The sequence below is a fragment of the Leuciscus leuciscus genome (genome assembly GCF_965113295.1).
Source record: "Leuciscus leuciscus genome assembly, chromosome: 5".
NCBI classification, from domain to species: Eukaryota; Metazoa; Chordata; class Actinopteri; order Cypriniformes; family Leuciscidae; genus Leuciscus; species Leuciscus leuciscus.
Window position 1 is genome coordinate 34631078 of NC_138729.1, and position 25799 is coordinate 34656876.

At 37.2% G+C, this 25799-nt stretch overlaps 1 protein-coding gene across 1 annotated transcript; it reads right to left on the minus strand.

Moving 5' to 3' along the window:
* Positions 1–1112: 1112 nt before the first annotated feature.
* abcg4a (ATP-binding cassette, sub-family G (WHITE), member 4a) lies at positions 1113–24423 on the minus strand. Its single transcript, XM_082169397.1, has 15 exons — positions 23884–24423; positions 21051–21288; positions 9313–9430; positions 9058–9190; positions 8700–8750; positions 8428–8573; positions 8161–8284; positions 7918–8032; positions 6780–6925; positions 6585–6683; positions 6250–6418; positions 5950–6050; positions 5573–5731; positions 4266–4384; positions 1113–4171 (listed from the first exon to the last, which is right to left on the minus strand). Exons 2-15 carry the CDS (start codon positions 21277–21279, stop codon positions 3946–3948), a joined length of 1935 nt encoding a protein of 644 aa, XP_082025523.1. The 5' UTR covers positions 21280–21288; positions 23884–24423; the 3' UTR covers positions 1113–3945.
* Positions 24424–25799: the final 1376 nt, after the last annotated feature.

The window sequence follows — 25799 nt, forward strand, 5'->3', positions numbered from 1 at the left end:
GTGCATGGATAAATCATTTATAATAAATACAGCAATATTCCATTAAAAAATAAGAATAATCCATTTTGATTTCATGGTGACTTTAAGCAAGTCATCCTATTTAAAAGACAAAATTCAGGATTAGAAAATTGAATTTAAGAAAAATAATATACAATTAAAATTTAAAAAAATGATATACTGTAAGGGGATTTACAGTCAAAGACCCAGAACCAGGTATGATGAATGAAGAACCGGTGTCAGAATTATAATAAATTGAAGAAAAGTTTTACTGAAGATAGTTAGCAGTTTCATCAGCAGAAGTCAGCTTCAAGACTCACAAAGGACTTCGTAGTCCCTCCCCGCTTACAGTTACAAAGATCACAGCAATTATACCTTCACCAAGGTCTAAGCTACATCCTTGCTTCAGGTTGAATGATTACCATTGGCTAAGAAATAGATAAACTAAACATAGTAATTTTCCACACATATACAGATAGACCGAAGCATATCTCCATTATGCAGCTGACACTCGGACCCTGAAGTTAGTTGCTGGGTGCCAACATGTCCAGAACAACAACTCAGTCAATCTCCAATAATGCCAGTTGTTCCTTAACCTGTAAACAAAAAGACTAACACACACACCGACACAGCTTCTTCAAGGCTAGATTTGTCCAGGCTCTATAAACAGGGGAGTCCTCTCAAAACATCATAATACGTTCTTTCTCTCAAAAAAGAGAGGACACTTTACTCTAAATGGAAAGTATTTCTTTAACTGAGAAATGGTCCCTTAAACTATAGATTTCAATGACCCCTGTATGTTTTAACACATGTTAAAGACCTTTCTCAAACACAAAACGAGTCCATATTTCATTGAAGCCGGGCTAAATGAGCGAGCACTGTTACTGCATTCAGATATCAAATATAGACATTAGAGAATACATGAAAAGAACATTTCAGAAATCACACTGGTAACTTCTATAACAAAGTAAAATCTCATAAGTCAGAAATATTGATTAATACCTTGATTATAATTACTCATTAGATATACATTGAAGCAGCAATGGATATTCAAGAATCCAACCCCTTCAAAACCGACAATTTGAAATATAGAGACAGAAATCATTATGTGTAGGTAATATATAAATGCATTTATTATAATCATTTGAACATGGTTTAGCACACATAACTTGCATTTATGATGAGGCAAACATAATTATGCAGCAGGGAAGCTCGTAACTCTTCTTCTCTGCACATCTGCTGTGCAAGCCAAAACCTTGCAGAATGTTTCGTACATAAAACTGAATCAACAGAATTCCTTTTCAATATTTCGAAAATCAATTTGCACTTTACCTGCTTATCTTTTTTATTTTCTAATCTGAGAGGGAACTGTAAAAGGCTTTTTATTTGTGAAGGCATGCATGCTGCGTAACAAAGAATGTGATTTTGCTTTTAAATACAAACTAATCGTAATTAAATATGAGTTTGTGAAATGATCTCATCCGGGTGTCTCTCAACATCCAAATACAGAAAAACATATTGACACATTCTAATGACACAGACACGCAAAATGATGATTTGTACACAACAGGGAATTAACAGACGAGCACAGAAAATTGAATATTCAAGGATTAGGAAATATTACTCACTAGGCACAGAACAATACTATTGCTATTAGAAACAGGTATTATCCAACTCTCTACACTATGTCTGTGTACCATTAGAAGAAAGATTCTTGATGGTGAACATTTCCTTATTCTAAACCTCTCCAATGACTCTAAAGGAAATAGAACAGATAACACTTTGTCTAAGCGACTGCTGATTGGTTGGAGTCAAGCAATATTGAATACTGGATTGTTGACTGTCGAGCAGCTAAGTTTCATTGATCCCTTGCTCCGAAAGCATCCACGACCAAGTGCTGACCTAGTTTTCCCTGGGTATACCATATGGCAAAGAAGCAAAACTGATTTTGGAGCAGCAATTCTTCACAGAATGACCAAAAGATCATCTTTAAAGCTGTGTGCAATGTTACGGCGGACAGATTGTTCTAGAAAAAGAGCAATCGTACCTTACAGTACTATGTGTTAGAGCTAAATGCTACTGACTATTCTGAGGGCCACCTTCCTGTCTCAAAACCTGTATATAACATTTTTATAACTCACATGGCTCAAGTAGAGTCAACTTGCCAATGGCAACATTCTAAAACAAAAACAAGAGGTCCTAAAATTAACCCGCAGCAGATTATTCAATTATTTTGGGAGTATTTTCTGTATTACAACACATGTGCAACATAAATTCCTCAGTCACAGCACCTTGTGTTTTGATTTCAAATTCATCATGCAGTTTCCAGTCACAACACTCCCTTTTCCAGAATTGCATGTCATATTTAAGGATATAAAAATAAAATTAACGAATGTCCAAAAAAGTTCCAATAAAACAACATCAAAAAAGTGCATACATGTATTTACAGTCTTGCTTAAAGCATAACACATATACTTTTCTTTGTGTATATACTCAGATTATTAGTAGTCTTCATTATATAAGGAGACATAACACATAGCAGGACTCAAAAATATTCCATCGAGTCAGTTGTGGAGATGTTTGCATTGCGGTATTGATTAGCCTGGCTGTTAGGGGGGAGAAGCAGGGAAGAGGAAGTGTACATACAAGTGCAAAGAAGAATCATAGATTAATCCATCCAGAAAAGCACATTGAAGATGGCGTAAAGTGTTCATCCAGCATCTAATTATGATCGTGTCACTTGCAACTATCTGCAAATGTCCTGATATCCTCAGCAGTGCAGATTAAGCAAAAGAAGCATAAAGAAACAGGCCAGATTTAAACAGTAATGGATGTTCGTATAAGATGTTCAATATCAGACATTAGGATTGCAAATGTTTTTCTGACATTTGATATGTGTCGTTCTTGGCTGAATGCAGTAAATTCAGCGGAGTGGAGTTTTTTTTTTTTTTTTTTTTTTGGTCACTGTAGGGAGTTTTTTATTGTACAAGTTTAAGGTTTGATCCCTCCTGATGAAAACGAGAGAGCAAAAGCCCACAAACTATAGTTCGTTTCTCTCTCAGGATACCAAAGAGGCAGTTGTCAGAGAATTCAAGGTAACGAGACAGATGGATGCTGACAAAATGCCGAAATGTTTCTCAAACAAGATATCAGATCCCCTTCAGAAAAAAATGATAGGCAGTTCAGATCAAGGGCACTTGCTTCAACATTCCTCAGAAGGTTGGATTTAGGTTGGCGTGGCTTTGCCCATAATTGCCTTGGGAGATCATGAAAGTCTTTATGTTCAGCAGGCTGCAGAAGATATTTTCTCTTCAATCTCAGTGTATCGTGGGAAGACAAAAATGGAATTGAAGATACGCTGGTTGGACGATTCTTACAGTCTAGGATATCCCGAACACCTCACTCAGAGTTCTTGCTTCTGCTGCCTGCATGTCCTAAAGTGCCCAAAGCATGCAGCGCACTCTCTTCCGAAACACATATTGATGATGTTCTTCAGCTTGGTCTGAATTTAAATGCATTAACAGTGAGATAATATGATGATCCTTCAATCTGGTATAAAGAGACTTGTTCATATGTTGGCTGTTGGCCAATCCACATGCTATTGGGAGCTGTCATGAGATTGTCAATGTAAATACATCCAATCCTGTCAACAGACTCATGCTTCAGTGTTCAGTAACAGGTACATTTACACAGTTAAACTACATGGAATACATTCAAAAAAATAAAATTAAAGTAAAAAAACCTCTATATTAATTTACTATTCTATATATAGAGAATTAAAATTACTTTTCAAGTAACAAAAACTGAGGATAAATGTTGCACTGCCAAAAAATGGCCCCGGAATCAATGCGCATTGGTTTCTGCGTCCATTGCAAAAAGATTTTTATGTGCATTTATGAGTTAATGTGTATGTTAAATAAAATGTAAGTCTGAAGAGGAGCTCCGTCCCTAACGCTCTGACTTGACTTTATACCGCAGAACAAGGTACGTGGCAAGTCTCAGGATTAAGACAAAGAGCCCCAGCACAATGAAGTCCACGTAGAGCTTAGCATCCTCCACATCCAGCAGCTGCAGCACCTCTTCTGGTTTCTGGAACTTACACACCACGCCGGGACACTCCAGCTCTGAGCGGTTCATGCCATAGATGGAGAGGATCACACCCTCAAAACCATACCTGCAGAGGAAGAGATCAGTGTGTGGGTGTGATATTTTTGTGATTGGGGATGAATGTCTGTTTATGATTGTAATTGTTATGTTTCTTGACTGACCTGACGTACGACACATAGGAGCTCCATTGAAGGTATTTGGGGATGGTGTCAAAGTTGACAAAGAAGCCCGAGAACAGAAGAACTGGGATGGCAGAGACTGGACCTACAAATGTGGCAACCTGAAGATGCGAAAGAGGAAAATATAAAGAACAGTCAATATAAAAGCCGGGATCCAAGCACCTCAAGCTAGTTTTTTTCATTTTAATCTTCGTCTTTGAGTCCTGCCTACACCAAGCTCAGCCATAGCGTGACAGCAATGTTGTTTAACAGATTTACTGAATTATTAGAGTATCGATTTACTGAATAATTAGAGTATCATTGAGTAGTCTAAAGACTGTTTGGAATTATGAGAATAATCTTTAATCAGACAAATTATTTAATTTATGTCTGAAAACTATTAAAGTACACAGATACAACAGATGAAACTACACATATTTTTGTTGATATGTGCATGATATCTGCATGATATCATAACTGCCAGGCAATGACACTGACATGAAATTTAAATGTATTCATGTATTAAATGTATTAAAATTATCATAGCAAAAATATATGCATTACATTTCAGATACACTGACGTACACTACAGTTCAAAAGTCTGGGGCTAGTACATCTTTGAATGTTTATGCTCACAAAGGCTGTATTCATTTGACTGATGTTGAGATGTTGTGAAATATTATTACAATTTAAAATAACTGTCTTCTATTTCCTGATGTCAAAGCTGAATTTCCAGCAGCCATTACTCCAGTCTTCAGTGTCACATGATCCTTCAGAAATCTGTCTAATATGCTGAATGGATGCTCAATAAACATTTCTTATAATTATCAAATTATTATAAATGATCAAAAACAGTTGTGATGATAAATATTTTTGTGGAAACCGTGATATATCTGTCTTAGACAGCGGGGTGTCTCATATTCATAAACATACAGACCACAGCTCTTAACACAATAGTAACTTCATTTACATTCAATGTGGTAAATTCATTAACATTCATTGTGACTCAGACAAACTTTATATACTTGTCACTGCTACGCTGAAATAAACTTTTTTATTAATAACTTTTTTAAATAAACGTATTGAATGAGGCATTTATATGAATGAGGCATTTATATAGCGCTTTCATATGTACTACTGTACACCCAAAGCGCTTTACAATCATATCAGGGGATCTCAGGGAATTATTAATAAAATTAACTTTTAAAATAAACTTCTTACACAATTGTAAAGTCTTCACTGTCACTGTCACTTGTAGTGAGTTTAATGCATGTTACCACCACTCATACTCATACATGAAGTCCTCATACCTGTAGTGAGGTGGATGCCGCTCCAATGAGAAGCCCCAGAGACTGAGCCACTAAGGCAGTGGAGGTGGACAGCGCCATAAAGAGCAGATACCTTGCTGCCTCTGGAGGCTGCTTTGTCATCCAGTACACAATACTGCAGTACATTATCGGACAAATTACCTGGAAAAGTGAGAAGAAGCACTCATACATTCATCTGAGACATGTGAACGATTTGAAAAGTGTGACAGACCCACTAGGGCATTGATTGACATCCCCCCAACATTTAGAAATGTCTGTCCTCACATGCCAACTTCTCAAGCCCTTCCAATTAGTTATAATAGTGGCTACATGCTTTGATTTAACATTATCACATGAGAAAGATGTAGAAACAGACATACCTGAAATGGAATGTCAGCCATGGTTTTAGCCAGGTAATACGCCTTTAGACTGTACCAGTAATTCAGATGCTCCCTCATGAATACTGACATCTCCATTGGAACTGCAAGGAAAATACATCATTGCATCAGCGTCTAATTCAATCCACTGATTCTGTAAGAACCATAACTCTCAATCAAGCCAATAAGAACGCTTCTAATTCATTACAAACCAAAAAGGATTTAGTAATCAGACAGATCAAATCTGTTTTCCATGCTCATAAATAATTATGCACACACAACCAAACACACAGATTGCCTTACATGTAAGGACGGTGGGCATGAGTGCAGCAAACATGAGAAACAGCATGGAGAAGAACAAGAAGCCAGTGTTGTTGAACACTTTGCTGGCATCATTCCCAATGTTCAGGTACAGCAGACCAATCAGCACGCCGATACACAGGTGTGACATCACCCTCAGGTGGGTTAATACCTGAACACACACACACACAGACGTGGCTTCTATGCAGAGCTCAACGTGTTGCTGGTAGAGTCATGACTTTATTTCACATTTAATATTATTAACTAATGTTAGTTTTTAACATTTCTATAACATTTAATATTAGGCACAGACAATAACAAGAGAGGATAATTCTTACCGTGTCCCTGCATATTGTGATGAAGGTTCTCTTGAAGAGGATGCAGAACTGTGTGAAGGTACTGGTGGCAAAAGTGTGTTTCTCAATGTAGCCTGAATCCTGGTCGAATACACAATAACACAAGAGGTGAGCGGGTCAGAGACTGATAAAGAGACTGACAGATTTTGTGTGTGAGAGTGTGTGTTCATCGCTCACATTATAACACTGGGAGGGGCAGGATGTGGTGGGGTCATTCTTGTCAATGGAGTTCTTCTTGCTCTCATCTGAACACAGGCCTCCCTGAACAGCCTCGAAGAGCACAGGGTTCAGATCACCGTACTCTCCTGAGGCGACCTCGATTACTGCCAGCAGAAAGACAGCAGAATTCATACACATGCTGAGTGATTGACTGACAGGACAGACAAGAGGAGCCAAAAACAAATATCAACTCTTTGAATACACTGGCATGATGCCTTCAGCAACTCAATCACACTGGATACAATATATAACTAATATTACAATAAATAAATAAATAAATAAAACTATCAATAACAAATAAAAGTAAATTAGGAGATACACTCAAAAGCTCTTATGCTCACCATTGCTGCATTTATTTGATCAAATATACAGTAAAAACAGTAGTATTGTAAAATATTATTTAAATTTGAAAGAACTGTTTTCTATTTTAATATATTTTAAAATGTAGCCTAATTTATTCCTATATGACAAAGATGTTTTCAACAGCCATTACTCTAGTCTTCAGTGTCACATGATCATTCAGAAATCATTCTAATATGATGATTTGCTGAACAAGAAACTTTCCCTGACCAAACATATTGGCTTAAATATTATTAATTTCTTTAGGTGTGACATTTTTAAAGGGACAGTTCACCCAAAAATGAAAATGCTGTCATCAATGTTGTTCCAAATCTGTATGAGTTTCTTTCTTCTTTTGAACACAAAAGAAGATATTTTAAAGGATGTTGGTAATCAAACAGCTGACGGTAGCCATTGACTTCCATAGTATTCTTTTCTTCTTTTTTTTTTTCATACTATGCAAGTCAATGGCTACCAACAATGGTTTGATTACCAACATCCCTTAAAATATCTTCTTTTGTGTTCAACAGAACAAAGAAACTCATACAGTTTTGGAACATCTTGAGGTTGAGTAAGTGATGACAACATTTTCATTTTTGGGTAAAAACTATCCCCTTAAGAAAAAAACTTTCACTCACACACACTCTCTCACACACTCTCTCACACTCTCTCACACTCTCTCACACTCTCTCTCTCTCTCTCTCTCTCTCTCTCTCTCACACACACACACACACACACACACACACAGTACACCTACTAAAGTCTGCAGGATTGTGGTATGTGGGGCAGTGGAGTCCAAGGTTTTTCAGGTAGGGGATAAGGTACGGTACCGTCCCCTTATATATACACTGACCTTGACTCAGGATGTAAAGCTACACAGAAGAACATACAGAGTATTAAAGAAGAACATGAACACATTAACATCCTCACACACTTCCAGTCATTCAACCCAGAAACAAATTTTTCACAATACGATATAATTTTAGAATACAGCAATGACCTTGTCAAACATTTCAAATAGTTTTGCACTGGGCTGGTGGATCGTACAGATAATGGTTCTTCCTCCCAAAGCTAGAGATTTCATCAAGGACACCACCTGGAAACAGGACGCGCTGTCTAGACCACTAACATACAGAGACAAACACATGTAAGTTTGGAAATATTAAACAGAAAGGTTTCGTAAAGGAGCAATATTAATGCATACATTGTATTTTAAAAGGATTATGGTTAAGAATAAGGCTGTGTGTAATACTACAGCTCTGGGTACCTGGTGGGTTCATCAAAAAACATGACAGGAGGGTTGTTGACCAGCTCCAGAGCAATAGCCAATCGCTTACACTGGCCACCCGACAGGGAGATGGTGCGAGTTTGGGCGCACTCCTGCAGTCCTAATGCTGTGAGGATCTCATTCACCTGTCACACATTATATCATTATTTAGCTAACAAAAACACATAAACACAATGTCACCATTCAGCTTCATAGTTTTGATCATTTTTCTAACATATCATACTATCTATAGAGATGCTGCAAAAGCTTACCAGTTCTTTTTTCACGTCCATAGTTTCATTAAGTTTAAGGTTAGCAGAAACCTAAACAAAACAAAGAAAGATTACATTAAAACAAGGCTAATCTATAATCAATTATCAAAAAAACTATATACGTATATAATTGAAGGTGTTTATGTACGAATAATTGTGCATAAAATAATGATTTGAGTTGAAATTATTTTATTATTTGAGGAAAAGAGATTGGTTGCCAGGGACAATTGTTATATATACAGCTTCATGAAAATAATGCATATATTTGCCCACAGAATGCAGTGACTGACCAATCAGAATGAAGTATTCTAGAGCGCTTCTCATGCTCACAGACGCAGACACACACAAAGGATCTCACCATCATTGCCTCTCGTGTTGTTAGGTTTGGCAGTAGCATGTCTTCTTGCATGATGTAACATGACATTTTTCGAAAGGTGCGGAGGTCACGGGGTCGCCCGTTTACCAGGATTTGACCTTTCATGCCTGTCTCTCTGCAGGAAGAGAGAGACATGGGACATAAATCTTAATGAGACTAGAAAAAGAAAGGCTGGGAAGTGATAAACAGGACATTAATTATGGAATATTCCTTCTCTGTGCATAAATGCATGCCCACCTGTAGCCGGCAAGAATGTTCATGAGAGTAGACTTGCCGGCCCCGGAGGGTCCCATGATTCCGATAAGCTCCCGACTGCAGAACTTTCCGGACAGACACTTCAGAAGGGCCTTAAATCCTGCATACAGCATTTTGGGTACATTGTGTTTATTCTGCTTTGTGAGAGTTACAGCTTGCCTAATTAAATGCATGTCAGAGTTAGCTGGCATCAAACAAAAATAGGCTTGATTAAACATTGAATTATATTAATATACTGTATACAAAATCATAACCTGTGAACTCCAATGAAGTACTCTGTACTCGAAGTACTTTGATTGTGCAGTCTAAAAAATATTAACCCTCAAGTAATGTCCAATAAAATTATTTAAACTACAAATGACAGAATAACAGTCAAAATTTGAACCATCATCTAATTGTGCTGAAAAAGCAATGAAGTCATACCAGTAACTCTTATCTCTGCCTCAAGAGGGAGACAGAAACTTGTGTTGCTACTGCCACTCATTGTTAGCTTCTTGTTTATGTCAGTGGTCTTAAATCTTTTTGAAATAGCAAAAATGACATAGGCCTAGCATGCAAGTGTTGACTTGTAAGCCTAGCAACTTTAAGAAACATGCATTTTACATTTAAAGGTTTAGGCTCAGGAAGATTAAAAAAAAGGAGAGAAAGAAAAAAAATTAATACTTTTATTCACCAAGGATGCATTAAATTGATCAACAGTAAAGACTTTTCGTTGCTACTAAAAAAAAAAAATCTTTTGAACTTTCTATTCATCAAAGAATCCTGAAAAAGAATTTTTCACTGTTTCCACAAAATATATCAGAAATCTACAAAAATAGCACATCTGTTTTAAACACTGATACTAATAAATGTAAAGTAATGAAAATTCCGCTTTGCAATATTTTTTTGTTTAAAATATTACAAATATATATATATGTGTGTGTGTGTGTGTGTGTGTGTGTGTGTGTGTGTGTGTGTGTGTGTGTGTGTGTGTGTGTGTGTGTGTGTGTGTGTGTGTGTGTGTGTGTGTGAAAATTGTGCAAAAAACTTTATTACATTATAAGTGAACCTCGAGGAACATATTAAAATAAAAATAAAAATCCATGTCATGACCCCTTTAATGCAAAAGAAAGAGTTTGAAATGAAACAGAATCCGTTACAGTATAGTATATAGACCCCCTCAGGACCACAGACGCCTCACTGAATATCCCTGTTGTTATGTTATACGTTTTGTCTTCCCCCTTTATCTGTGTCTCTCTCTATATTTCAGTCAGATCCTTGAGTCATTAGTGAAGTGCTCTGATCGCTCTCTTTCATTCCCTGCATGTCTCTCTCCTTCTCCGCATATGCATCATGGAAAAATTGATGTATGATAAGTGACAGAATGGAGAAAGAGAAAGAGAAAGAGAGCGACATGGGCAACACCCTTACATCGACCTATAATTTCCAGTATGCTTCTCTGCATACCAATGATCTGTGGCGCGCATGAGTATTAAATGCTAACAACTCAACCACAAATGATATGCCCTGCATCCTGTTGTAACTAATAATTTATCTTTAGATTTTGCAACATGCTGACGTTGTGTAACCTGAGCATTAATCTGCTCATGCATTTTTCTCCATCTCCAGCACGAGTTAAAAACAAACAGCACTGTGTCTGTGGGATCACTTACATGGGTCTGTGCTATAGAATGGGCTGAACTGGGATCAGCCTGAGACCGCTCTTGGAAAGTTTAAACACATTTAATCAATAGATGCATCCATGCAGTTTGCGGTTGTGTGCCGATAAGGAAGAAAGCATCCATCAATCTGCTAGCGATATGGTCTTGTGTTAGGAACGTACAGACCTACAGAGTGTTAGGAGGGTTCCTGAAAGTCAGTAACTATATTCACAATCTAAATCTTTTTGCCTTAAAAAGTTTTACTCATTAAAAAAATATTATATTTACATGGAGCAGGTTGCTTTGGAGCCCCACACATGAGGAAAAAAATTATATTGTGGCCATGTTTCAACATCTTTGCTATGTTGTACTATTTCGTTCACTTGTTTTAATAGTTAAATAGTAGTTTCAGGCAGAAGGTGAAAAATCAATTTAATGAAAATAATGGAATGAATTAGTAATCATTTCAAAAATCATTAAAAATCAATTTAATGAAAATAATGGAACGAATTAGTACAACATGGCCATGATTATGAATAATTAGCTCATATAGGCAAACACGATTTTGTGGAAGGGCTATGAGAGCTAAAAATTGAAATACTGAATGAACTATGCAATGACAGAATACTTACAGTTCTCTAATATGATTGAGATCTGCTAGAATACATTTACATGATTTCAAGTTCAAAAACAACTTTTTAATGTTTCTCGCAGCACCCTTTTTTCACCTTCTGCCTGAAGTGCTCTGTTTTAGTTCCTGTCTCTTTAAAGCCCAACTTTTAAGTCCAGTCTGTGCTCTAATTGGTCATCTGGGCCAGACTGTTGGTCAAATTCTTATAGCGTGTGTCAGAAATGTAACACCCTTTAACATAATCAAGTTTCAGCTCCGGAGGCTTTGTGCAGCAGCTAAAAACTGTATTATAGCTATGGTAACAATGGTGTCAGTAAAGTCCATTCCAGCTCTCCAGTGAAAAAAACAGTATTTCCTGGACACTGGCAAATTCACTCACCCAACTGTTCTTTGAGGGCGGACCAAAGCAGCCAGTAGGCATTATGCAAATCTGTAGTCACAGAATGTGTAGTCACAGAAATAATGGCAGGACTACAAACGAGGCATTTTTAGACAAGTATTTTCTGTTGGAGAAATTAACTCCCTTTACTGTGGACTTTGTACCTTTGCAGATCGTTTGCATGCACAAACAGCTATATCACAGACTGAAGGAAAGGTAAAAAAATAATAATATGTTTTTAAAAAGCATAACAGGTGCCTTTTAAGATTAACACCCTCAAGCAAGAGCACAGAATCTAATATTCTGCATTAGAACAAGCTAGCAAACAGTTTGAAGGTAGAAAAAGGATATTTCAAATTGAATGAAATATTTGGTGCATTACAAGAATGTATTTGGGTTAATTAGCTGCAATTTAAAGGTGCTCTAAGTGATGCAACGCGTTTTTTAGGCCCAAACATTTTTTGTCACATACAGCAAACATCTCCTCACTATCCGCTAGCTGCCTGTCCCCCGAACACACTGTAAAAAAAAAACGTGGTCTCTCTAGACACCACAGGCTCCACAAACGGCAACAAAAACAAACTGGGCTCACCCGCACCACGAAACACAACAAACAGTGCTCCAGCCAATGACCGACAAGAAGCATTGGAGGGTGGGGTTTGGGGGGTTAGTGCGCGTACACATGAAGGGGGTGTGGAGTGTGTGGAGGAGAGAGAAGCATGAAGAGGGAAGTTTGAATTATGGCTGACACACGACCAAAGAGACGACGTTTCGATGAACAAATTGCAAAGAAGAGGGACAAGGATAAGGAACGCGTGAAGTCCCGAATATACATCGGAAAAACCTTCGAAAGGTGGCGAGAACTCCGCCGGCAGAAGGGCTTCCAATCCGACATTCAGTTGCTCTGTTTTTGCAGAACAGGTAAATCCATTTTTCTTTCTAAACTGACGTTCATGTTCGCCAAACCAACACAAGGATGTAATTAGCTAGAACTATGCAGTCAGCGTTAACTTTGGTGAATACAACATATATGTTTCAGCTAGCGATCAATCTCTATTGTAAACGATCAAGCAAATTCACAGTAGGGCGACAATTTGTGTGAATGACTGTTTTCACCCACTGTTTGTTATGAATTTGATTGTTCATTTATAGGCTGTTGACAACTTTGACTAAATTTGTTTACGACGCCGCCGTTGTTTATGCTCTGGGAAACGCGAAGCTAACGTTATCTTGCTATTATTGCGTCCTTTTATGGGAGCTATAGTTATAACCTCAGGTGGCGAAACGATTAAGATAATGTTTCTCTTTTTCTGCATTCTGTTCTGCAATATATAAAAGCATTTATCTAACTTGGCGACATTACACATTGAATGAAGTATCAGTAAAACTTAACTTTGTTTGTAGTGACTATTTTGACTTTCCTTTATGCCGGAAGGGAGGGGAGGAGGGAGGATACGGGATGAGGAGGAGGGAGGGTCTAGCTAGCCTCCGTTTTGTTTGACAACAATTCGAATGTCAACAAGAAGTTACGACTCCCGGGATCGCTTAGAGCACCTTTAAGCACAGAGACAGACCCCTCACTGTAAGAAATATGACTGTGAAATTCATAGTAATTAACTGGCAGCAAGTGACAAGTAACTTACTGTAAAATAAAAGCAGTTATTAACTGGCAGCTATTGACAAGTAACTTACTGTAAAATCTTCACAGTAATTAACTGGCAACAATTATCAAATACCTTACTGTAGAAGAAATAACCGTATTTTTGCTGTTTTCATTTACAGTAGCAACCGTGTTACTGTAAAGTAAAACACACTAATTTGCAAGTACTGCTTTTTTAACGGTAATAGTGTTTAAGCATAGAAGAACCATTACTGTTTCTCATTTAGGACATTGTTAAACATATGTAATGGGCACATACTAGTGGTTACATTTGTGACTACTTATGTTTATCCAAACTAATAACTGTCTAATATCATAGTACCACAATCCAAAGTGTAATCTGTCAGATGGATTTGAAAATTCATTTCAGCCAAATTCTCTGCCCCTCTCTATTTGTGACGTTATAGGCAAGGTCATCTTGGATCATCTTGGATGGTTGATATGATTGTAAAGCACTTTGGGTGTACAGTAGTACTATGAAAGCGCTATATAAATGCCTCATTCGTTCATTTATTCATTTAAGACTTATATTTCATATAAGCTAACAGGCCAAGTATAAATATCAGAGCCCTGGCTAACTGTAGCCTCAGCTTGCTCCTCTCGCCAGAGCTGCTGGTAGCATTAGCATGACTGATAAACAGCAGGGCAAGCTATGTACTGACTTGAGTTGGTTTGAGTGGGCAGGAGGGCATAAATACTGATTAATGAATCAGTTTTCTTGGCCAGTATTAATTTTGATCAACAATTTGCATAAGTATTCATCAGTTTGCCTCATGCAATGCAGTGAAGCTTTACAGCAATACTGAAGCTAGTCACTGGAGATAACACTTTAAATCATGGTGCTATGATCATTAGACAGTAATTCATAAACATAAATAATCATAAACATAAACACCACTATGTTCCCATGACATAATGTACCTGTAACGAGGAGTCAGTGTCGTGAGGATCCATATGCAGCTTTATTAAAACAGAATGCAAGTCTAACAGGCAGAGTTCAATCACGGGCTTCAAACACAATGTAGATAAGGCAGAATCAAAGTCAGAGTTCAGGCTGGAGATCAGGGCAGGCGGCAAACACACAGGATAATCAAATGACAAGGCAGATGGAATCAGAATAGGCAGGCGGCAAAGAATCAGAGTCCAGTAAACAGTCCAGGTCATACACGGGAAATCACACACGGAATAAACGCTCAGAAATGTTTGCATGGCAAGACAAGACTTCGCCATGAGGAAGCTGGGAGAACAGTTTAAATAGTATAGAGTCAATGGAAAACACCTGTGAGTCAATGGGAAACACCTGTGAGTGGAATCAGTCACAGGTACGGGGCATATGGGAAATGAAGTCCACAGAGTTAGTACTCAGGTGATGGTGACCTCTGGTGGTGAGCGGAGGGAGCCACAGAGGCTGAATTCGTGACAGTACCAGTCAAAAGTTGAACACACTATCTCATTCAAGTGAGTGTGAGGGTTGGTTCAAACTTTTGGCTTGTACTGTCCATGTTCTATAACAGCAACATTAGGGGAAAAAAAAAAAAAAAAAAAAAACTGTTAAATAACACGGAATTGTTAAAAAAAACTGAATTGATAAAATGACAGGAAAACATAATTCATATATGTGACCCTGGACCACAAAACCAGTCTTATGGGTAATTTTTTATTTATTGAGATGTATACATCATCTGAAAGCTGAATACATAATCTTTCCATTGATGTATGGTTTGTTAGGATAGGACAATATTTGGCCTAAATACAACTATTTGAAAATCTGGAATCTGAGGGTACAGAAAAATCTAAATATTGAAAAAAATCGCCTTTAAAGTTTTCCATTTCTATTGGCGATAGTGCTGCATCCATTCACAAAAATAAATGTTTTATATATTTAAGGTGGGAAATTTACAAAATATCTTCATGGAACATGATCTTTACTTAATATCCTAATGATTTTTGGCATAAAAGAAAAATCTATAATTTTGACCCATACAATGTTTTGTTGGCTATTACCACAAATATACCCGTGCGACATAAGACTGGTTTTGTGATCCAGGGTCACATATCATACAATATAATTGTAATGTATTCTGTTTTGGTTTGGTTCATTTGCCCTGTCATTATTTGTTGATTTTGGCTGCAGCTGAAATCACATATACTTCCCTATTGGCGAAAAACAGTGACAAAAGAAGTATGTCCGAATTCACAGTACTCATAAAAGAGTAGGCAAAAAGTACCCGGATGACCTACTTCTTCCGGCGAGATTCTGAAGAGGATTTGTGAATGGCAGTGAAGCGACATAACTGACGCTGGAAGGTCACGTGATAAGGGTAACATGGCGAATGTAGTATTTCTGGATTACATTCATACTACACACACTCATACTTTATAGAGCTTCAAATGTACTGTAGAACACACAAGAATAAATTATGTAATTGATTATACAATCAGTAATATATATTTTAAAAGATGTTGATAATCAAAAAGTTGACGGTAGCCATTGACTTCCATAGAATGGAAAAAAAAATACTATGGAAGTCAATGGCTACCGTCAACTGTTTGATTGCAGTACTCCCTTCATTACTGCAATTTTTGAGTGAATACACAGTGACAGTATTCTACTGTGAACTTGTATACAGTAATTTCCTGTGCACAAACACAGTAAATTACTGTAGATTTCACATGTTTTTTACAGTGCTGGAGATGTAGTATATTAACAGAGCAGATTTGTGACTGTTCTGCATTACTCATAACTCTAACTAATTTGCACTGGTATTGTATAACATATATGGCAGCCATGCTAGTTCCCACAGGTTCAGATCAAAGCAACCATCCGAAATTCAGAATGTTTATGACTCGACATGTTCTAAAAGCAGCGAGAGAGGAGGAACAGAGCAAGGGATAAGAAATTGCAGGAAGATAAGAGAAGATAAAACATGACAGGCGATCAGGAGTCCAGAGGAAAAGACAAAGTGGAGAGAGAGGGGCCAGAGGTAATACAGAAAAGCAAAAACAACAGAGACCGATCAATAAAGATGAGAGGCTAGGAGAGGGAAGAGGCAGCATGACATCTAGGAGGAGGGTTAAATGGCAGGAAAGCCACATAGCTTCTATTCATCAATCAGAAATAAAACCATCAGCCTGCACATAACTATTAATCTATTCGCTCTGCCTTTACTCACATACATTATCATTCAAGGCTCAGGGTAGTACTTATAGAGGAACAATTCTGTATGACCTTCACAAAATTCCACATGGACGGCACAGCAATGAAAAGGTGAGAAAAATAACAAGGTAAACCTGGATGAACATGTATCTAGCATGCAAGCAAATACATTTGCCTTTGCAGTATTTTTAAAATTTACCAGTTTGAAAATGCATAAACATTTCAGAATTTTAATGCATATAAATGTCCATGCCGGCTGTTGCTGTTTTATACGGTCCTGTTTGGATTAATTTGCTCAAAGGTGACAGTAAGGACTTTTACCAAAAAAAAGAATCTATTTTTAAATAAATGCTGTTTTGAGCTTTCTATTCATCAAAGAATCCTGAATTAAAAATGATCACAGTTTCCTTAAAAATATTAAGCTACACAACTGTTTTTAACATTGATAACAATAATAAATGTTTCTTAAGTACCAAATAAGCATATTATTATGATATTATGTGACACTAAAGACTTTGCCATTACAAGAATAAATAATATTTTGTACGTAGCATGGTGGTGGAAAAAATATTGAATGGGAGAAAACATTCTCCATCTCATATTTTTTTCATCAACTTGCTCTGTAATTTTAAAATATATTAAAAATAGAAAAGTTATTTTAAATTGTAATAATATTTCACAAAAACAAATGTGTTTTATAAAGCCACATAGACTGTAAATACAGTTAACAATTATATCTCATTTCCAAGATTATTTGAAATGGTTGAATAAGGTTATCAAATTTGCTAAGACCTAAATATTTTTCAGCATGAAATGATACATCTAAAACTGCTGATACAGAAATTGCACATGAAAGAGCTTGTTTCTCAACAGATGGAACAACAGAGGGATTGTATAATTAGGGATGAGGTAATAATGAAAGAATGGCATACTAATGTATGGGGAGCTAATTCAGAAAAAAATATAATGTGGCACACCCTTCAAACATATAAGAAACACAGAGACTCAGGAGCGACCGGCTATCAATAGAGATCACCACTCTATGATTCACCATCTTCCATTTAGTAAGGGCACATGTGTGCAGGAGACCTTATGATATACATCTGTCGTGTGTGTGTGTGTGTGTGTGTGTGTGTGTGTGTGTGTGTGTGTGTGTGTGTGTGTGTGTGTGTGTGTGTGTGTGTGTGTGTGTGTGTGTGTGTGGGGGTGGGTGGAGCTCAGCATGCTGGTCTGGAGGACACAAAGCTATAGGAGCTGCTGTGTGTGCAAAAGCCATCATTCACCAGCATTAACGCAGCACTGCAACCACTCCATGAGGATTACTGGCTAAAATACATGGAGCATAGAAAGAGGGAGAAAGACAGAAGGCAATGAGAGTTATGAGATATGTAGTGAAGCTCCATAAGCAGGTACACAGAGCAAATGTACACAGAGTGTAAATAGCAACAAAAAGTATTTTCTTTGCACTAAGTTCAAATAGTAATAGATGCTATTTACACTAAGTGAAAAAGTATTTTCTTTGCACAAGCTATTAGTGGTAGATACTATTTGCACCTCAGTGCAATGTAGTATATTATAAAACAGTATGCAGTAATAACAACATATTTAATGTATAGGACTATATTTATTATAAATCAATAAATGGGTGTTGCTTTTTTGGGACATTACTTGTACTTGACATTACCTCCCCTACAGCTACTCCAAATCCTGCCCCTTAAACACTATATTCCCACTATTAAATACCTGTTAGGCACTTTATTACTACTTTTTACGAATATTGTCTTAATTTTTATTTAAAATAAAGGCCTCTACGAGCTGATATGCGATGGGAAAAGGGAAAAGAATGAGTTCAGCCAAAGCTTATGCAACCCGCCTCACACTCCATGCTACTCATTCTGTCTGGCTCAATCAGACAATGGTGGGGTGGAGTTAGTGTAAATAGCTTCTGCCAACAAGGTGGGCTATTTGCATTGGTGTAAATAGACACTCCGCACACATAAATTATATACATTTAATAAGCTATTTTTGTATATACATATTTAATTAAATCTACTTATTCCTTTTGTGTAATTGTGCAATGATGTCATATATTTTTTTTTTGTAAAGCATATGTATGAATTATATTTAAATTATAAAATTATATATATATATATATATATGTGTGTGTGCGCGCGTGTGTGTGTGTGTGTGTGTGTGTGTGTGTGTGTGTGTGTGTGACCATGGATCACAAAACCAGTCACAAGTCACACAAGTATATTTGTGGCAAAAGCCAACAATACATCGTATGGGTCAACATTATCGATTTTTCTTTTATGTCAAAAATCATTAGGATATTAAGTAAAGATCATGTTCCATGAAGATATTTTGTAAATTTCCTACCATAAATGTATAAAACATTTATTTTTGTGAATGAATGCAGCACAATCGAATCAAATTTAAAGGCGATTTTCTCAATGTTTCAATTTGTTTGCACCCTCAGATTCCAGATTTTCAAATAGTTGTATCTCGGCCAAATATTGTTCTATCCATAACCATACATCAATGGAAAGCTTATTTATTCAGCTTTCAGATGATGTACAAATCTCAATTTCAGAAAATGGACCCATGTGACTGGTTTTGTGGTCCAGGGTCACATATATACATATATACATTATATATATATATATATATATATATAATATTAAGTATTGTATAATAAAAATACATGAAATGTACGTATTTTCATTAAATATTTATACAAAAAATGGTCTATATATATTAAACAAAATCTACTTTTTATATACTACTTAATGTACTCAACATGTTTCGAGGAAGTTTCATAAAGATGAAATGAGAGATAGCACAGTGAGAATATACCAGGATATAAAGATAAAATTCATAATTCCATGAACCCTTTTCCAGAATAACATACACCCAAAGCTCAAACTAACAATTTTTCTAACAACATTTCTCCTTTTATCTAAGCTCTCCATATACCTTCTTAAGACTGCCAGTTTTATCTCTTATCTTATCTCACGAGCTACACAGAATGTCAGATAAACCTATCGAGTCTGATATGTCCATCAAACCCCAGCCTATGCTGCAGAGCAAAAAACAAAACAAAAAAAAAAAACACCAAGTACAATCAATCATTGCAACCAGATTTTAAAAAATGGGCGGTGTAGAAGAAGATTGTCCTTATCAATAAAGTGTGTGTGAGCGTTCACGTGTGTGGGCTGAGCTCATCCCGGGCAGGTTTAGCTAGACTAGGCAACAGACAGCTGAGCAATGTGCCGTCTAGGGAAGTGAATTATTTACTATATCTAAAGTCTGCTGAGAACAGCACTCCACAGCCCAGGACACAGGGTGGAGTGTGTGTGAGCAGCTAATAGTATTACGTCCATGTATATGTGTGTTTGTGTGTCGTGAATTTGGAGTGATAAGGGATTATGTAAAGCTATTCTGTCCATATCACAAAACAAACCCCAACTGGGTCTTCATGACACCGATGCACCAACTCACCAAGTAGGCTAAATAAGACGACATGAAAAATTTATTTGAGTTTAAATAATTGTATGATCTTGCCAGTACATTAAATAAAAGCTTCCACTTAAAAAAAAACAGTGCAACAATATTACAGTAAAATCCTTTTCATTTTTACTACTGAGACCCAAGATGGCACAAGTTCGAAAGAGTTTGAATCTGCGGTTTGAAAGTAGGTTTCAGTACTAAGATGAGATGATGTTGGCATGGATGACGGAGATCTGACAACAGCGATCGACCAATCAGATTTGAGTTTTCCAGAAACCATGTAATAAATTTAATTTATTAGCAGTATCTTGAGTTCAGACACAATAAATGTTTATCACAAGAAAACCAGACAAATAAGTTGTTCATGTCAGCAAAGATTTATGATTGGTTTGTTGCATAATTACAGTTCCTGTTTCTTGGCTAATATTATTATATCTGTGCAAATGTGTGTAGCTTATCATATCTGGAAAGGTTGTCATTGGTTGGGAGAGATAAAATCAGTAAATCACATGACCACTTTTGTACTCATGGGCAATAAAAGGAAAATAGCTGTCAGCGTCTTGATTTCGGACACAATAAAAAAAAAAAACTCAAAGGTAAAATGTATGACCCACTAATACTACCAGAAAAACAAACTATAATCACTCATTTTGAGTTATTTAGAGTTATTTTCATCCAAGTTTAAGCTTCATCTTACAGTAATCACCACCACATAAGCTTCATCTTGAAGATTCATGCAATACCTCGCCTCCTCCAACAGGGGCCCTCACGGATGGTGTAGGAAAGCTCTGTAAACTCCAAGTCCACTGCTGAACGCCGAGGCAGGTGAGAAAACCTCTGTGCCTCAGTGATGTGGTTCTCCACCTTCTTCAGGTGGGTCAGCATGGCAGCATCTTGAGGGGCTCCTCCCGCACGCTTAGTCTCCTCCATGGGAATGGAAACTGACCCCGGCTCTGAAGACTTCGCAGCCATACCAAGAGCCTGGGAAATGTGGGAGAATGCAATGATGAAAAAATAGTTATAATGTATAAATATGGAACATTTGTACTGACACAGAATCATAAAATCATACTACTGATTCCGCAATCAAATCTAGCTCAATGCAATCACCTCACACATACACACACTTATGCAGAGGAGAACATGTATTTGATGAGTTGTGCGTACATTCACACTCCTATTTGAGTCTATTGATTCTACTGTATGTGAGGATGGGCTGAAGAGAAAAAAAGAGGAACAGAAAGGTAACAAAATCATTCTGTCTTTTAAAAAGAAACATGAATTAATCATGGTGGTCATCATTCTGAATAAACATTCACTCATTCCAACCACATTATGGTTTAATGAAGTGTTTTCGGTAAGGCCAGTTGAATGGCATTTGGGTGCTGCTAACTATATTATCCTGAGGCCATCTAGAAAGATATTTTGAGCATAAATCTGTGACAGAGGAAGCATCTGCTCAGACATGAGGGTTATGCACTTGGAGACAGTTTCAGTTAGTAGAGTAATTACCCTTGAAGCCTGTGGAATTTGATGCCAACATCTGAAGCTTTGATGGAAACCTTTTTTTCAGTTTTGCGTGGGCAGCTCTCAACGAACAAGCTGACAAGAATTACAACTGACCACTGGGTCGAGCATCTCTCTCAATTTAAAATTAGTATTTCTGTATCTTTCAATAGTAATGAAGAACTTTCCTGAGCATAATCTGTTCTATTTTTATGAATATTTAGATAAACTCACAGAATTTTTAAAGAATTATCCTCTATAAAAATGAAAGCTCTTACAGATTTAGTAGGATTCTCTCGTTTTCCTGCTGGATGTGGAAGGCTGAGGTTGTAATTCCAGAAAGAACTGTTATGATGAGTAAAGATCTGATTACAACCTGACAACAGTATAGTGCTGATTCATATGAACTTTCTGAATGACAGAGTATGAACATTCTACACACACACATGTCAGGATTTGCTATCTTCGTGGGGATATCTTTGTCTATCAATAGACAATGATTTTTATACTGTACAAACCGATATTCTATCTCCCTACACTAACCCACCCAAAGAAAACGTTCTTAATTTTTCAAATAAGCATAATTTAGTATGTTTATTAATTAATTTCCCTCGTAGGGACTGGGACAATTGATCCCAACAATGTATTAGTCCACAGCATACAAGAATTGCATTACTCAGAATGCAGTACACAAGTGCCTTTCTGCAAGAGTATCAGACTTTTAAATAGTCATATCAGCATTCAATTAAAAATCACCACCAGATTCAATGACACTGACATTGTAAAACTGAGCTACAGAGGTACAAACAGTACTGACAGCAATGAGAACGTGGAATCCAATGAGTTATTGTATTTCACGTCAATATAGAAAGCACTTAGGCTGCAGAAGCATCTAAACCAGTTCCGGGTGCTGTGCTTGATAAAACCCTGCATGCCTCTATAAAAGAACCAATGTTTTCACTGTTGCCATCTAGCAAATTATACCGTTAAAGTGCTTGTCAATATGGTATCTTCCATTAAAAAGCGCTCAGTTTATTTTCCATTATGTCTAAAGGCACAAGACAAGAGGCTGGAGAATCGAACAAAACTACATTTCAAAACTGATCAAAGACTGCTCGGGAGCTTTACATGTATTGGACCCTCTTGCCACTTGACACAGGTTTTCATTAAATAAAATCATTCCATCACTGCTGAGGTTGGATGAAATACATGCACCAACAGGGGGACAAAAAACCTCAGAGGGATTCAAAATCTGTAAATTCACCCAATCCATCTTCCTCACAGACAGACCTGCACTTGATCCTCTTCATATTGAAATGATTCATCTTCAAAAGACTTGTCCTGAACACTTTATGTAAAATATTTCCAATATAATATACAGTATGCAGCCTAATTTGGAATTCTGGTCTTTACTGGTTCAAGATGGTCCCACAGCCTGGCCAAACTGGTGTTAAGCAGGATTAACAAATTAATTCAAAACCAGACAACAGACCAGTCTGACCAGGTTGACCAAGTGGTAAAGGCATATATAGAAAGGCATAGGCCTAATGATTATGTCACTTACGACTCTATTGGCCACAACTTGACTCTCTTTTTCTGGTCAGGAGGCCATGTTTTTGAGCACCTCAGAATGAATCAGAATTTTGTACGTCTCTCTTATTAAACACACCCAATTTAGGTCTTGGAGCTTTTACTAATGAGCTGATGCTATCAATGAGTTGTATTAAATAAGGAAAACATCCCAAATGTGCAGTGTTGAGGACTTGATTGAGAACCAGTAGTGAAAACCCAGTCTGTCAGAGATAGGTCACTGTCTCCCTTCACTCACTGATGCTCCACTTCCCAACACAAATATAAGACAGAGCACTCAATAAGCAATTATGAGGGAACAATAATTATTAATAAATAAATGCCAATCACATTCATTGCACATGCACTCAATCTGGTGAATAGAGTCAGTGTTTAGAATAACATGCATCACTACCCTGTCAATGACATCACACGCATGCAAAACACAGGCTAAGAGATCCTCTACAAGTGTTCACAGACTCAAAATGACATGATACCTACTTTTTTTGACGCGTTGAGTGAATCAAACGTCTCTCTGGCAGTGTGTTTCCTTATAAAAATGTCCAATTCATTCCTCTTAGCTCAAGAGAATAGTACACACAGGCTTCAGCAACAGGAGCGGCCCCGCACTAGTCCAGCTGAGAGAAAAGATGCTCCGTTACACGCCCGATCCCGCTCACCGGTGACGGCGAGGATGCTCTTCTCCTTCAGAAAGCCGCTGAACGTCACATTCATGTCGTTCCTTGAAAATATACCGAGACAATCCCCATCCAAAATAAACATAACAGTTATGAATAATTAAATATATGCAGCATCCTTGTTAAACCAGGAGTTTCATTTCGGACAGCTGACGGAAGGGCAAACATGACTCGATCATTGCGCATAACAGTCATCCAGAATGCGTATGGAGCTGTGCAGAGAGAAGTAGTGCTCGTTCTGCCCGGTCCTCCGGATGCTGCACCGCAGTATGATAGCGCGCAGTGGACAGAGGAGCCCTGGCACGCCCGGCGGTCTGTGGTATGGGCGGAACTGCTCTCATCCGAAATAAACCTGTGTTAGCCTACACACTGGAGGACGATTAAAGTAGCAGTGAAGGACTATATTTGGTTACTTACATTATGATGCTTTGCTTGTGTTTGCACTGCAGGTAGCCTATTTCGAAAAAATCCCGCATTTTAAATTGTTGGGTAAATTTATGGTAAACACTGGCAGCTGAGTGGTTGCACTTTGCCATACAATGATGATGTTACGTGCATTTTGGTGACATTAGCCTATTTTTTTATATATATTTTTTTTACCTGTATGAGGATATAATATTACAACAATATTAAAATATGTAGCCTAACTAATATCGGCCTAATAAATAAAAAAAAAAAACGGTTCAAGTAGCCTAGCCTACATGACTGACAACAAAAATAAGAATAGAAAGCATAGCCTAGCCTATTTCAAAAATAAAACTTAGGCTAAGTGTAGTGGTTCGCGCAGGGAATTTTGGGAATGCCCATAAACAAAAATATGTAGCCTATATTGTTACTGATATATAGCCTATGATATGGCCTATATTTTAGACTAGTAGCTAATACGCATTACACTGTTTTTTTACTCTTACTTTTACTATTTTCTAACCTTTAATAGGCTACTTATTTAATATGTTAAATGCAATGAATTTATATATAGCCTACTACCGTATACAGTAATGTAACTTTTACCCATTTTTAAAAATCAATTTTATAATTAAGTCTTACATTGGTTAAATTGATGATATTTTGCAAAATGGAAATCTTTGGATAAAATATAAATTATTTAAAATATAAATAGCTGTATAGTGGGGCAGGAGGAAAACGTATGTCAAACCTATTTTTAGAACCACTTGCTTATGAGATTGCTTTTTTGGGGGAGAGAGGCAAAGGAACGGGTGGGGTTGGAGATGATGTAGACGAAAAACTTAAACAAAGGGAAATTACAGCCTGTCCAGCAGCACGGGAGAATTGAGCGCGCGGTCTCTTTAAAGGCGGCACCTGCGCATCGGCTGCTACTGGTGCTGATGCTGCAGTGCTCGGGTTATTCTCGGTGAAACCGTCGGGGTAACTCGCGTTCAAACGACGCCCTGCATCATCCATGGCAAGAAGTACACATAGCTGTTGCTGTTTTGATACGCTCAATATCATATTCACTGTTTATACGTCAGGCTAAGCTGATATTGGGGATGGAAAGGGACATATAGCCTAATGCTTAGCGGTTGCCTTGAAGAATCTTTTCAATTTTGCTTTTGCTGAAAGGGAACATTATGTGCATGTAATTAAGAGACAGACAGATAGCACACACATTATAGCATGATTCATAGTTTTTACTTCTAAAACATTTCTTACAATATTTTACAGTAAACAATAATAAACAATATAAATGAACAGTATTTT

Bases quoted from the DNA above. Each gene is read 5' to 3' on its own strand.
- abcg4a (XM_082169397.1), bottom strand. From the start codon at position 21,279: ATGGCTGCGAAGTCTTCAGAGCCGGGGTCAGTTTCCATTCCCATGGAG. The intron at 8,751-9,057 runs GTGAGATCCTTT...TGTTTTGTTTAG, and splicing joins CAACACGAGAGGCAATGATG to GTTTCTGCTAACCTTAAACT. The intron at 8,033-8,160 runs GTCATTGCTGTA...TCTTCTGTGTAG, and splicing joins TATTTGAAATGTTTGACAAG to CTTTACATCCTGAGTCAAGG.